General features: G+C 40.3%; 1 protein-coding gene across 8 annotated transcripts in view; it reads left to right on the top strand.

Annotated features, from left to right (window-relative positions):
* The first annotated feature begins 6 nt into the window (after positions 1-6).
* Positions 7-14954, top strand: part of Marf1 (meiosis regulator and mRNA stability factor 1) — a 42754-nt gene continuing 27806 nt past the window's right edge. For 6 of the 8 annotated variants that reach the window (XM_019205506.1, XM_019205505.1, XM_010610784.1 and 3 more), the window contains exons 1-7: positions 7-90; positions 4406-4607; positions 7240-7920; positions 8544-8718; positions 9396-9622; positions 11180-11297; positions 11857-12029. In XM_019205506.1, coding sequence (XP_019061051.1) covers positions 4464-4607; positions 7240-7920; positions 8544-8718; positions 9396-9622; positions 11180-11297; positions 11857-12029 — 1518 coding nt within the window. In that variant the 5' untranslated portion in view covers positions 7-90; positions 4406-4463. Of the gene's footprint in view, positions 91-4405; positions 4608-7239; positions 7921-8543; positions 8719-9395; positions 9623-11179; positions 11298-11856; positions 12030-14954 lie in introns of those variants that run through there. The other 2 variants (XM_010610787.1, XM_010610785.2) reach the window with 2 other exon arrangements.

Raw genomic sequence — 14954 nt, 5'->3', positions numbered from 1 at the left:
CGGAGTCGGGAATCAAAACAAAGGGCCTGGGGGGGCGGGGGGGAAGGCGGCGGGGCCGGAATGTGAACCGAGGTGAAACGGTCGGCTGAGGTGAGTTTCCTTTTAGCCCTGGGACTAGCCTCTGACGGGCCCACTGCTCTGTAGCCACCGGAGCTGGGAGGGGGACAGTGGCCCCCCTTCCCCCACTTCTTGCTGGTGGGCTGAGGGGGGTTGCCTAGTCCAAGGGCAAGAACTGGGACCCCCGCCCCAGAGGGTAAGTCTCTCTCCCTTTCAAGGAGCCTCACTGCTGTAACTATCGCGCCACTGTTTTGCTTTTGGGTTTTTGGCTCCCTGCTCTCTGGCTCCCAGCCCGCACCTGTCTTCGCGCTCTGTTTGGCCCTGCAGGTGTCTCAGCCTTCCCAGAAGGAGGAGCGAAGTTGGAAAGTGCAGAAAAAACGCTCGGGGCGAGTGTTTTTGCACCCTTCTTGATTGTTTTGCGTTCTGCTTGGCCTTTCTACAGCCCCTCGGATGTAGCGTTGGGGTTTCAGACACTCCCCCTACTAATTGTAATGTCGTGTGATACAACCTAGAGAATTTCTCAAGCACCTTTGACAGTTTTCCGGTTACCTTTATATCTTTTGGACTTCTAGCATATCTGAGTGATATTTTTCTGTTTTGCCCACAGAGAAATTGAAACTAAACAGTCTTTAACATTTCTTGAGCTTTGTTCATTCGTTCAGAAGTTATCTATTGATATATGCCAGGCACTGTGCTGGTGCAGGGTGTATCACTAGTGAATAAGAAAACAGTTCCTGCGGCCGTAGAACTTACGTTTTAATGGGAGAGAAAGAAAGTAGCAAGCAAATAAAAAGAGCATTTTATATGAAAGAGCTGTGAGAGAGGGGGAAACCGGTAACGGGGTGAAGTGGGGTGGGAGTTCAGGACTAGATTGAGTGCCAAGGAAAAGCCTTTTGGTAGATTATCACAAGTATTCAAACCGATCTCCAACAGGCTTTCTGTTACTAGCAGACCCTCCTAAGAGGATCCGAGGCTCAGAGAGGTTGTGAGTTGCCCAAAGCTTCGCAAATAGGAAGGGGTAGCAGTGGGGAATGAAATGCAGGCGGTGTGACGTCATAGCCCGTGCTCTCAGCCCCTGTATGAGTTGCTGAGACACCGGAGATTGGCAGAAGGGAGACTCCCACTCAAACAGAGCTTGCTTTGGCTTTCTGAAGATATTTATTCTCAGGAATACTTGGGAAAATTTCAGTGTGTAGGCTGCTAACATGTTTTTATTTTTATTTATTTGCTTGTATTGAGCAGTTTTGGAGGCACTTAATTGTAAAAGAGGTGATGCACACGCCTAGTTTTGCCACCTTTCTGCAGTAATTGTGTGATCTTTGGCTAGCTACAAAACTTCTTTTTCCCCTTCTGTAGCCTGTGACTAATTTCTTCCCACTTCACTGAATTGAGAAAAAAGTTACATAAGTGAATCCTATTGCCTCTACTTTTTTTGGTTTTGTAGTACTGGAGATTGAACTTGTATAGTACTGGACTTGTATATTTAGGGCCTTTGAGCCAAAATACATCCCCAGTCCTATTGTCGATGTTGCTGTTGTTTCTGTAGGGAAAGATGGAAACCTTAGGAGAAAAGCAGCCTCTATGATAGTGCGACTGTGAACAGTAGGCAGATCTGTGGTTTTAACTCCTAAAGCAGGCAGTCTGCGGTTTTGCGTCTGCATCTGTGCAGGCAATAGTGTCTACCCTTTTTCCTTCTTGAATAGGTTGCCCTACCTGCCTGTTCCCGTATTAGTCCACAAAAGAAATCCCTAGCAACAAGCTGACCACCCAATCAGGTGAAGTCAGCCTCAGAGGTGGGGGTCCCCAGATCCCTACCCCATAAGGCAGGACCACTGCCCCAGATTCAGCAGTTACCCAGCTCTGGGGCCTCTACTTGGATTAGCTTTATATTACTTCCTTCTGCAAATCATCTTTACCTTTGCTTTGTAACATCTTCTGATTCCTCTTCCTATTTCTACATCAGAGAGAGTGAAAAACCCAGAGAGATTTGAGGATGGACTGGTGACCCCCAACCTACCAGATGTGACAGTAGTACTACTACTGTATTATTATTATTTTGTATTGGGGATCGAACTTGGGACCTTGCACTTCGAGGCAGGCAGCGGCACCACACTACTGTATTATTATTTGAGATGAGTTCTGACTAAATTTCTGAGTTGCCCAGGCTGGGCTCAAATTGGATCCTCCTGTCTCAGCCTCCCAAGGTGCTAGGATTGTAGGCTTGATATTCCTGTGCTAAGGATAGGCTTGCCAAGATACTAAGTAAATATTTGCTGGATAAGGAAACAAGGCTAAATTAAAATACTGTGCAAGCAGTTATACTATAAACATGACTTCTCTTTCAAGAATTGGCTTTGGAGAGGTTTGGGAAAGTACGTGGAGGTTGTGTATACTGTGAACATCACAAATTCTTAACATTTAGAGAGGGGCTTGTTGGGCCACAAAAGACCTGTAAAAACAAGTATCATAATTCAATATTAGGGGTGGCAGTTGATTCTATTTCAGCATTAACCTCTCCCAATTGTGTCTAAGTAAATGGCATACTTTGTTAATGCTCTCTTTCAACCCTATGCTTGGCACAAGATACAGCAGTGAAAAGAGTGGCATGCATTTATCTAATTCTTTCTCTTTAATGATCTGAATTAAATGGTGACATTTCAGCTACATTTTACAGAGGAGCAAACTAACTTTTGTTTTGGGGGATGGTGTGTGTGTGTGTGTGTGTGTGTGTGTGTGTGTGTGTGGGGAATTGAACCCAAGGCTGTGCTCATGCGCAAGAGCTCTGCTACTGAGCTACAGCCCAACCTGGAAACAAAGTTTGTAAAGTTTTCTAGCTTCAGAAAATGAGCCACTTAGTGAATATTTTAGGCTTTGTGGCCAGTCTCTGTTACCAAGACTCACCTCTCCAGTTGTGCAAAAGTAGCCAGAGACAGTATTTAAAAGAATGAGTGTGGCTGTTTCCCCATAAAACTTTTTTTGGAGGGTACCAGGGATCGAACTCGAGAACTTGCGCTTGTAAGGCAGGCGGTGGAACCACTGAGCTAAATCCCTGGCCCCCCCATAAAACTTTATAGACACTAAACTTTGAATTTAATTCATTTTTTTTATTTTAGGCATTAAAAAATATAAAATACATCCTCATTTCATAGACCATTTAAATATAAGCAGTGTGCTGGCTTTGGCTTGTTTACTTCTGCTTTTTATAATCAGTTCTCCTGCAAGTTAAACAGTAAAAATTTCTCCCCTCCCCTCCCCTTGCCATGCAGTTGTTAAAATCTCTTGAGCATCATATCCAAGAGAAACTAAAAGTTATTTTCTGTATGCTCATATGAAATTTTTGATAATGACATTAATTACCTGAAAATAGCCACTGAAGGTAAGAAGTAAGTGTTGGGATAATGTGATGAGGATTTGGAAATGAGGTTTAGTTGTACTCACCATTGGGCACCTGCTTTCTTCCCAGTGGGTGTAGATTGGTTTGATCTGCTTTTATTGCACTGTTTAAGACTTGTAAGATGTGTTGTTACATTGGAGTAGGTATAGCACATTGGTAATTTCTGGTTTTTGGATTTTGGTGGTGTATTATATTGCACTTTCATTATAAGTAAACTAAGATAGTGGTTTGATTTGTTCACTGGCAGGGCAGAACCCAAAGTCCACAGAAGCTATTTACTTTGAACTTCCTCCATGTTTGTATCAAACACAGTGGGAGAGGTTGATATGGTGGCTGTTCTTTTACTAAGATCAGTTAACACTCTTCTGTTAACTTGTTGAATCTCCTTATCAGACTCTTTAGAGAGAGATAGCTTAGAAGAATTAAAGGAAAAGTAATAGAAAAAGTCTGCTTAAGGCCAAAGTTGACTCTAGTCAAATGAAATGTCACTCAGAGATATGCAGGTGCCCAAAATTGGCTATTTCTTTCAGGCATGGCTATGTGTAAAAAAGAAAATTCATCCAGAATTCATTCTTTTTTGAAGAGCTATGGAATGTAAGAAATAGTAGATTGTACTTTTTTTGTTTTTTTTCTGGTGGTACTGGGGATCGAACTTGGGGCCTTATGCTTGCAAGGCAGATGACAGAACCACTGAGCTAAATCACCGGCCCTAATTATAGATTTTTTAAAAAATCAGATTATTGTTAGATTTTAAGCACAAACAGAATCAGCCAAGTTTATCAAATTTTAGTGACCTATAATATGCCCTGCTATCCATTCTTCTTTTATTCTCTAAGATTTAAATTGTTGGAAATCATTGTTCTCTACATACAGTTGTAGTTTCCAATTTTAATATATCATGAAATTTGCAATATTATGCAAAGAATATAATGTTAAAATCTCACTTCTTAACAGGGTGGAAGAATGAAAGAAAAGGAAGATGAAAGAATGTTGAACCACTTTGTATGGCGGTATGATGGAAGGAAACGGAACTGAGAATTCCTGCAGTAGAACGCTTGGATGGCTTCAACAAGATAACGATGCTAAGCCATGGCTTTGGAAATTCTCTAATTGCTTTTCTCGTCCTGAACAGACATTGCCACTTAGCCCCCAAACGGTAACTATGTGCAGGAACACAGCAGACGCCTTCTTCTGTGAATTGATGAGAGGCTCATTAGATGTGGGAGTTAGTCTCTCTACCTGGAGTCTCTGCCAGGTTTTCCTGTATATCCTGATTGCCTTGTGCCTTATAACACATTATTATGATTCCTGACACAATGAGAACATAATTTTTTTAACTCGTACATTCCACTCTGAGTGACAGTGAGTGTTTTAAATATTTAATGTTAAAATTTCAGAAAATTAATAGTTGTTTCCTATTTAGGTCCCAAATTCCAAACATTATGTCGTAAAATCAGGGTAAAATGCAAAATAAAATTTATTTTACTAGAGCCTTTTTAGCTGTGGGTCTTGTAAACTAGGAAAGATGGGCAAAATCTTGTTGATAATCTTTTTTGTTCAAGATTTCTCTTGAGTATTTAAATATATCTTATTTCTTATTTTTGTGTGTGTATAGTGCTGGGGATCTAACTCAGAATTGCACTTGTTAAATGCACGTTGTTCCACTGAACTATATCCCCAGTCCCTTGCTTTCTTTATCTTTTCCTACTGTTTTTGACGTTTTTTCAAAAACTTTTTTATAAATTTGGTATTTGGGATGGAACCTAGGGCCTTGGCCTGGTAGGCAAGCATTCTAGCCCTGAGCTACATCCCCAGTCCATTCACTCCTTCATTCATTCATTCATTTATTGATACCGGAGATCAAACTTGGGACCTTGTGCTTGTGAGGCAGGCGCTAGAACCCCTGAGCTAAATCCTCAGCCCTTTAAATTTTAATTTGAGAAAGAACCTAAGCTGCCAGGCTGGCCTCAAACTTGCAGTCCCCTTTCCCCAGCCTCCCAGGTATCTAGGATCACAGGGAATGCCACTGCACTTGATTTGTCTCAGTTAAACATGTTTCTGTTTCATGTCCTCGGGTTACCACTGTTTTTTTGTTGTTGTTGTATTTGGGATCCAAATGAAACTTAAAATTAAATTTAATTTTCTCTTCCCTCTAGATTCTTACTATGCAGGTTTTTACTGTATAGTTTTGTTTGTTGCAAAGCATGCAATAATTTGGGTCAATTCAGAAGGGTTTTACTTTAGGGACAGAGGACAGGAAAGGTTGGCATCTCAGACAGGACTTCTTGGGTGGGATGTAGAATTTGGTTCTCATGGAGTCACTGAGTTCATATTTGGACTCTCAACTTTATAGGTCTTGAAACATAATGGAGTAGGTTCAGGTGACCAGCTTACAGTAATGTTGCCCATGACAGCCTGGTCTGAGTAAATCGGAAGGCCAGTGTATGAATTTCCAGTCTGAAGTGTAATAACCATAGAGTAAAGCACACTGCTTATTGCTTGTCGGCCCATTGCTAATACTTTTTCTTTAAGGAAAGTCTTAACTGAAAATGCAGATTTCTTCCAGATAATGTAGAATTACAGCAAAAGGCATGAAATGATAACAGCCAGGTGGACTCTTGCGCTTTGAGGGATGAACATCTCAGTCACCATTTGAGGACTTCCTCTTTGTCCTAAGAGTTCTGTAGTCAGCCCATAAAGGATATTAGTTAGTGAAATTCCTTTTTAGGAGCCATGCCTATCATCTTTGTGATGCACTGTCCTGCTGTGCCTGTGTTAGAGTTGTGTAGCAAACTGTCTTGTACCTCATTCCCAGATGGTTTTCTGATTACTCTGATTCTTTGCACTGGCTATGTTGACCATATATATGACCGTAATTGTCATTATGGTTTTAGGTCATGATATCCCAGTATTTCCTAAGTTGTATCAGCATCATGCCTGTGCCATTTGGGTAGATGGCTGATCTTATGAATGTTTGGAATCTTCTCCTTTAGGAAGCCCTACTAAAATCCCTTATGTACTGACTGCAGGAACTATTAAGTAAAAGTAAATTACTTGCCTGTAACCATCTGAATGCTGTTTGTGGTGTTTTCATACTGCTTTTGTGTGTGTGTGTGAGTGAGTGAGAGAGAGAGAGATTAAGGGTTGAACCCAGGGCCGGAATTATATCCCTAGCCCTTTTTCTTTTCTTTTTTAAAAACAGGGTCTTACTAAGTTGCCCAGGCTGGACTGGGACTTGTGATCTTCCTGCCTCAGCCTTCCAAGGTGCTGGGATTACAGGTGTACACCACTATGCCCGGCTCACACTACCCATTTTGTCAAGGGAATTTATGAAGGGGAGATCACTAAGGCACAGATGGTTAATGTGGTTTACTAAAGTTGCACACAGACCCTCTAACCCATTCTTTTTAAGATTCAGGAAGAACATAGTGTTAACTTTTTTGTGTGTGTGACAGGGTCTCACTCTGTAGTTGAGGCTGATCTGGAACTCACTATGTAGCCCAGGCTGGCCTGGAACTCAGAGCAATCCTCCTGCCTCAGCCTCCCTAGTGCTGGGATTATAGGTATGTGCTACCACACCCGGCCAACATAGTCTTAACTTTAGTTGTGCATTTCTGTGCGTACTTCTGCAGACCTCTCTGAAGAATTCCTCTGGTTTTAGCTAGCTGTTCTTCCATTTTTGGGATGATGTAAATAGAATTGAACACTCTTTTGAGTGCAGTAGTGTATTAGAAAGCAAAAATCCCCATCCTCTTAAAATTGACTTGTGTTTGATTTTCTTTTCTCAGAAAGAGTACATGGAGAGCAAGAAAGTTGCTGTGGAATTAAAGGATGTACCATCTCCCCTTCATGCTGGCTCTAAACTTTTTCCAGCAGTCCCACTGCCTGATATTCATTCTCTTCAGCAACCTAAAATACAGCTTTCAGCTGTCCCCAAAGTAAGCTGCTGTGCCCATTGCCCTAATGAACCCTCCACTTCACCATTGCATTTTGGTGGTGGTGGTGGCAGTAGTGGAGGTAGCTTGATTCACCCAGGTACACTCTTAGACTCACAAAGCACCAGGACGGTCACGTGTCAGGTAGGGTCAGGGTTTGCTTTCCAGTCTGCATCTTCACTCCAGAATGCCTCAGCTAGAAACAGTTTGGCAGGCATTGCAAGTGACTTCCCCAGCATGTGTCTAGAGAATAATGTATCTTCTTGCAAACACCTGTCCTGTTGTGGAAAACTCCATTTCCATTCATGTCGCAGTAACGTGCACAAGCTGCATCAGTTTCCAGCTCTCCAGGGCTGCACCTCCACTGGCTATTTCCCCTGTTCTGATTTCACAAGTGGGGCTCCAGGGCATTTGGAAGAGCACATTTCACAGTCGGAGCTAATGCCTCACTTGTGCACCAACTCTTTGCACCTAAATGTGGTACCTCCGGTTTGTTTAAAGGGCTCACTTTACTGCGAAGACTGTCTAAACAAGGTGTGTATCTTTATTTTTTATGTTGGGTGCAGCTGAGCTTTGAGGAATGACTGAGTGATTTGTCTTGAAAAGTCTTTGTTGGGCATGGGGTTGAGGGTTCTTTTGTGGCGTAAATCTTGCCTGCTTAATAACTTCTGCTTTTCCTAAAGGAAGCAAAGGGCAGAAACAATTCAAGGAAGTACATAGTAAATATTTATATAGCTTATGTTTTTGGAGCTTCTGGTTACAATAAATGTATTTCCTACATATATGAATTTAGTTTGGCAAAGCCTCTATTTTGTCTTATCTCCAGAAGCAAGAGCACAACTGATAATCATACTGTCTTTGATCTCACTCACACCCATGTTCAAGTGAAAACTTTGCTACCCTTTATGTAAAGTTTGTGAGGTCTCTGTGGTAGCAGGCTCACGCTAGGATGTAAAGGTCCAGGCATGTGAATATCTGAAGTCCTTTCTTGAAGTTATGAATTGATAACTAATGGTTCTTGGAAGATTATTTGAAAATACATTTTATCAGAGGTTAGCATGGAGAAGGTGAAACACTGAGAATGTTTTCAGTGTTGTATATCACTCTAGGTTCTGGAATGATGAATCTGAAACCATCTTTAAAAATTTTTTAAACAGCCGGCAAGAAATAGTATAATTGATGCTGCTAAGGTCTGGCCAAATATACCACCTCCAAATACTCAACCTGCACCTCTTGCTATCCCTCTGTGTAATGGCTGCGGAACTAAAGGAACAGGGAAGGACACTGCGTTGTTGTTGGCTACCAGTCTGAGCAAAGCTGCTTCAAAATTTGGTAAATGACAGTATGGCATAAAATGGGCATTTTTAAGTGTTTTCGTTAGTACTAACATTGCATTTAAAAGATTCCTTGTGGTTCTAAAGCTGTATGTGAGCTATAACGTGTAAGTCTCCCCTTCCATCTCTTGGAAAAAATCTTTTTAATACAAACCAAAATCATGTGCTGGAGAGACTTGGAGTTAACTTATGTTCATAAACACACTTGATGTATCCTCCCTAGAAATATTTAGCATCTAGAGCAATTTGATAATAGCTGATTATAAATAGTATTTGGAAACCTAAGCATCCTCAGTTAAGATCATTTCCCCAGAGTTTTTAATATAAGTTAACGTCTGAAAACTTTTTTAAATGTTTGATCAGATGGTTAATGAAGTGTTAAAAATAAAATCATCAACAGAAATGGCTTCATCTTGTTCACCTCCTCAGTGTTTTTCATATTGAAACGGGTATGAGCTGAACACGAAAATCAGGCCCCGGAGTACCAGCATCTCATTGGTTACTGTTAGTGTTCAGAGAAGCATCACTCAGTATAAGAATGGCTCATGCTGCGAATACATTTATTACAGGCATGAGTCCCTTGATCTGTAGATTTGTTTTAATTTAGAATACTAGCTACCTACATATCACTGTGTTTTAATTTGCCATCTTTTTCACTACGTGTAATTTCTCCAGGATCCCCAGAAGTTGCACTAGCTGGACAGGTACTAGAAAACCTACCCCCGATTGGAGTTTTTTGGGATATTGAAAACTGCTCGGTTCCGTCTGGTCGATCAGCCACTACTGTTGTACAGAGAATCCGTGAAAAGTTTTTTAAAGGCCACAGAGAAGCAGAGTTCATCTGTGTTTGTGACATCAGTAAAGAAAACAAAGAAGTTATTCAGGAACTGAATAATTGCCAGGTAAAAAAAATATATTTAAGAATTATAATCAATGGTAACAGCATAAGCACATGTGATTTGTTTTCCTAGTTCCAGTTTTAACGACTCCATTGCATTGGTGCTTAAAGGAAATTGGCAAAAGATTATTCCTAAAATACCAGAAATCATTTAATGTTTGATATTTCTGATCCATAGACGCGTTATCCATTAAGCCACTGTCCCACACCCAGTGTTTGGTATTTCAGTGATGTTTCTTACACAGTGGATCCTCGAATTACACAACCAGCCTGATATATGAACAACATGGGTTACAACATCCTTTCCTGTGTGGGGTTAACTGAGAAATCCTGGGCCAGTGTCTCTCTAAGAACACTGAGATCTGCCTGTATACAGGAAAGAGACTTTGAAGGCTGTGTAAAATGTAGAAGAGCTTGAGCCTTCAGTTGATGAATTTGAGTTAAAACCATCGTTTGAGAATGAACTGACTTCATAAGTCTAGGGTCCACTGTACTTTCATGCTGTACTGGCATAATGGTAACATACATTTTGTCTTCTTTGGTCAAAATTCCTCTAAGCCAGGCACTTAGGAGTTATTATTTTCAGTTTACAATGAAACTAAGACCTTGAGCCCACATTTTTAAGATCACCTGGCCAGTAGGTAAAAGGGCTAGGATTTAAATCCAGGTAATCTGAGTTTGAAGTCCATGCTCTGAAGCTAGAATCCGGGTCTTTTGACTCTTAGGCAAGTAATTCCATTGACATTCTATATTGCTGTCTGAAATTATACACTTATGTACAGATTTTTTTAAAGTCCTATTGTGTATCACATGTGGTTGAGGTACTTCTCAAATCTTTGCCTTGGAGACTGTTACATATGTGAGACTGATAAGTTTTAACAGGAGTTGAGTGTTTTGGTTCCTACTGGAGATTACTCTCTCTGTCATCCATCACTTAACCCTAAATCAGTGGTGGCAAATATTTTAGAGTTTTCAGTGATTAAAAACAGGCCACTGTGGTATGTAGGTTCACCAGTACTGCCTTAGATCCTGGGAGCCACAGTCAATGAATAGCAAAGACAAATGTACAACCCACAAATCAAACCTTAATCATACTGCTGTATGCAGATTTCCAGCATCTCCAAATTATTGGCAAAAGCTAGTAGGGAAAAATTTAATGACTTTTAATTTTAGTTTTCTCTACTTTTTTTTTGAGACACTGTCTCTCCGGGCTGGCACTGAACTCACTCTGTAGTTCAGTCTGACCTTGAACTTAACAATCCTCCTGCCTCAGCCCCCTGAGTGCTGGGTTAACAGGTGTGCACCACCATGCCTGGCTCTGCTTATTTTCTGAAATGAGGGTAAAAGAAGCTCAAAAGCAGATGAGTGGAATAATAATACCCAGTTAATTCATATGGAAGACCAAGTTTGGAAGCATTGTGATCTAGTCCTAATTTATTTTGCGTTTCTAATAATAGTTGTGCAATTTCTTTTCTCAAGAATTACTAAAATGTGGGCAAAATAGGTAGCAGTTTTCTAACATCAGCTTTTGCTCATTCACTCTTACTGTAAATTAATGCAGGTAACCGTTGCTCACATCAATGCTACTGCAAAGAATGCTGCTGATGATAAACTCCGACAGAGCCTCCGAAGGTTTGCGAACACTCACACTGCTCCAGCCACTGTGGTTCTTGTATCAAGTGAGTGACGTCTGCTGATTTCAGCTAACCTCACTGTGTGGGGACTGCCAGAAAGTCAGAAACACGAGATAGCAGAGTGTACCCTTAAAGAAGCTGCATACATAGGACATACTGATGCTTATTGTTGAGGAAAATAATTGAGCCCATGTGAAGTTTTGTATCTTTCTCATGGGACTTGAGTTCTTATTAAAGAAAATGTAATTTTAAAATAAAAACAATGTGAATTTGGTGTTTTGGGATTTTCTACCCTGGACCCAACCGGTATTATTAACTTTTAAAATCTCAACATGAGTAAGTTCCAAATTAGAGTCTCCCCAACATATAAATATCTGCTCCCTGTTAGTACTAAAAGTATCATATGTCTTGGAATTCCATATAGGTATGTAGTAAAATTTCCTTACTGTGTAAATTCTTCTGATAGGAAATATGTTTTTGTTCACATAAGGGGAGAAAAGCAATTTTGAACACAAGCCAGCCATTCCTTCTCAGGAGGTGTCCCTAGGGCTGTGAAGTGTTTCTGATGTTTGGAGATGGGGTTGATCTGTATATTTTCTTTCAGCTGATGTCAATTTTGCATTGGAACTTAGTGACCTGAGACACAGGCATGGTTTCCACATAATTTTGGTCCATAAAAACCAGGCCTCAGAAGCGCTACTGCATCATGCTAATGAGCTCATCAGATTTGAAGAGTTCATTTCTGATCTGCCCCCCAGGTTACCACTAAAAATGCCAGTAAGTGAATTTTTCTTTTTTCTTTTTTCTTTGATACTGGAGATCGAACTCAGGTCCTGTGCTTGCGAGGCGGGCAGCAGAATCACTGAGCTAAATCTCCAGCCCAATTTACATTATTTTTGCCATTTTCCTGTTTAGATTATAGAGGCCAAAAGTCTTTAACAGGAGTTGATGCATTTAGGTGGAACTGCTCTTTGAAGGTGGCTGGTTGGATTTTGAAATTAAGGTTGGAAACCTTCAGTGTTTCTTGTAGAAAAAATGAATTAATACTTATAAATTTTCCTTTTATTTAAAAAAAAATAAGGAATTGACTTGTATTTTTTTTCCTCCAGTATCACGGATTAAACTCAGGACCTTGTGCTCTGAGGCAGGCCCCGTGCCAGTGAACTAAATCCCCACTGACTTATTGATTCACCTTACCAGTAGTCACTTCCTGTTGTCCCCAAGACTATCAGTGTTTTATATCAAATGCATGGAAATAACGTAATGAGAGTCATTACTCATTTGGCTTCCAGGTAATATAGGTAGAGAATATGGTGAGTTCAAGTTATCACTGGCCTGACATATGAACAATTTGGATTAATTAGGTTAATGGAGGATTCATTGGCTTATTACCTATATAGTGTGTACCCAGGTAAACATCCACACCTCAGCTGTGTTGACTTACAACCAGCCCTTGGGAACTAAGTAGTTTGTAAGTCAAGGGTCCACTAGTCATGTGCTTGGCATCATATAAACAGGGTAATTGTTCATCTTTAAAGCATTTAATCTTTAGGCTCCAGCAGGCCTCCGAGTCTGTGCTTTTGTAAAGGCACACTTAAGAGTTATTTAAGCTATGTGCTATAGAGTATAAGCATATTTCCAGGAGGGAAGACACTTTGTTAGGCTTGACTTGGGACAAGAATGTTTACTGCAGTGCTGAGTTTAAGCTATTTGGAAAATACATATGTAACTTTTAAAATATAGAATAATGGTGGAGAGGTGCCGTGGTGTAGATCCAACAAAGTAGGCAATACCATGTGCACTTGTAACACATAATCTAATAACTTTAGAGTTACAGACATACCTTATCTCCACTAACAACCTCATTGAAGGGAAGGAGTCAGTGCTTAGTCATTGATCGGTGCTGCAGAGCAGGGGCTGGGCCCCAGCTCTTCCAAGTCAGTCACTTCTCATCTGATCCCACTGCCAGCAAGCTCAGGGTCTGGCCCAAGAGGAGTCGTGTGCTGCAGACAGTTCAGTTAGGGATACGGGAGTCTTACCAAAGGAGTAATGTGTACAGCTCTCTTGAGCCTCTGTCTAACTCATGTTTGTCTTTGTTCATTCTTTTTAGTCTTGTGCCTACAGCTGCATTTACTCCTTTTTGCTTCTGATTTGTATTCACTTTTTTAACTTTGAAGGCCATTGAGTCAAATGTAGTTTAAACAAAAACCCCTGATCATCCAAAACATTTATTCTTCCCAGATGTTTTTTCTCATTCGCTCGAGGGGTAGCACATGACACATATTTTTTGTTTTTGTTTTTTATTCTGTCCCTTTAATAAATTAATGTATATTAGTTCTGCCTGGGTCTTGAGTCTAATAGGAAGAGTATAGATTTTGTTGGTCAACATCCTTCATATACAAAGGAGAGCCTTTGATTAGAAAAATAATGTTTATTGGAGAAACGAACAAAAAACTATCTACAAAAGTATGGAAAGTGAAAACCCCATAGTTCTACCCTGCAGAGCTAATCACTGTTATCAGTTTGGTATTGTCTTCCAAATAAGTTTCACATATATAGTGTTTGATGGCTTTTTTTAACCTTACAATATCACAGCTCACTTTTTTCATTTCAGTATACATTTACATAAAAATACCACACGTGAAAACCCAGAATGCTAAACCAGACAGTGATGCCTGCCTGCAACCCCAGCACTGGGAGGCTGAGGTAGAGGATTGCAAGTTCAAGCAAAGGGTAACACAGTGACTTGTCAAGACTGTCTCAAAAAATAAGGCCCTGAGTCAATTGCCAGTACTACAGAAGAAAAAAATAATGAAAACTGTAGTGTAGATTTGCAACCGTGCTCTTTATCTGACCAGTCTATCTATTCCTGAGCATTTTGTGTATACCCAGTTTTTCTGCCACCTCCAGAAAGCTCATCCGTGTTGTCTTTGAGCTCCTAGACAGTTTATAGAGTAAGTTACAGGGTGTGGCAGTTCTGGGTCAGAATGCTATTGACAAACTCTAAGTCCTTGAGGAAGGTGATGCCTATTTACATTCTTAACGATTCCTAGTGTCTAAAACATTTGCAAGTCTGATGGATACAAAATACTAACTGGCTGCAGTTGGCCTTTTTATTAATCATTAGGAAAGTGCAAGATAGTCTTTAAATGTTGTTTATTGTCTCAATATTTCTCTTGTAAGGTGTTTACATCTTTTGCCCATTGTTGGTGATTCCTTTTGTGGCTTCTGAATTTAACCTTTTCCATGATTATTTTAAGTTTTCTTCTGGCACTTTAATGGTGTTGTTTCTTAATATACAAATTTGAATTCCTCTGCAAGGATTATGGCCGTCCAGCTCCTAATACAGCTTCTAGGCTAAGGGTTACCTGCTGTTGTACTTAGATTTGAATTATATACAGTACTATTCTTCAGCCCTGCTAAATAAATAAAATAGACTTGTAAAATCTTTACTAAGCTATGATTTACAGTGCACAAAATCCACCTCTTTTAAGTGTACAATTCAGTGATTTTTTTTTCCCAGTATCAGAAATCGAACTCAGGACCTTGCGCTTGCAAGGCAAGCGGCAGCAGCACTGAGCTAAATCCCCAGCCTGCAATTCAGTGATTTTTAATAGTTTTAACCAATTGAGCGGCTGATTTTAGAATGTATCCATCATTTCAGTAGGATAGCTTAGGCTCCTCTCTAGTTAATCTCCATTC

Source organism: Fukomys damarensis, unplaced genomic scaffold (genome assembly GCF_012274545.1).
Source record: "Fukomys damarensis isolate Sample0158 unplaced genomic scaffold, DMR_v1.0_HiC HiC_scaffold_34, whole genome shotgun sequence".
In the NCBI taxonomy this organism is placed as follows: domain Eukaryota; kingdom Metazoa; phylum Chordata; class Mammalia; order Rodentia; family Bathyergidae; genus Fukomys; species Fukomys damarensis.
Note: the sequence above shows the minus strand (reverse complement) of the source record. Positions and strands in the feature narration are given on the sequence as shown.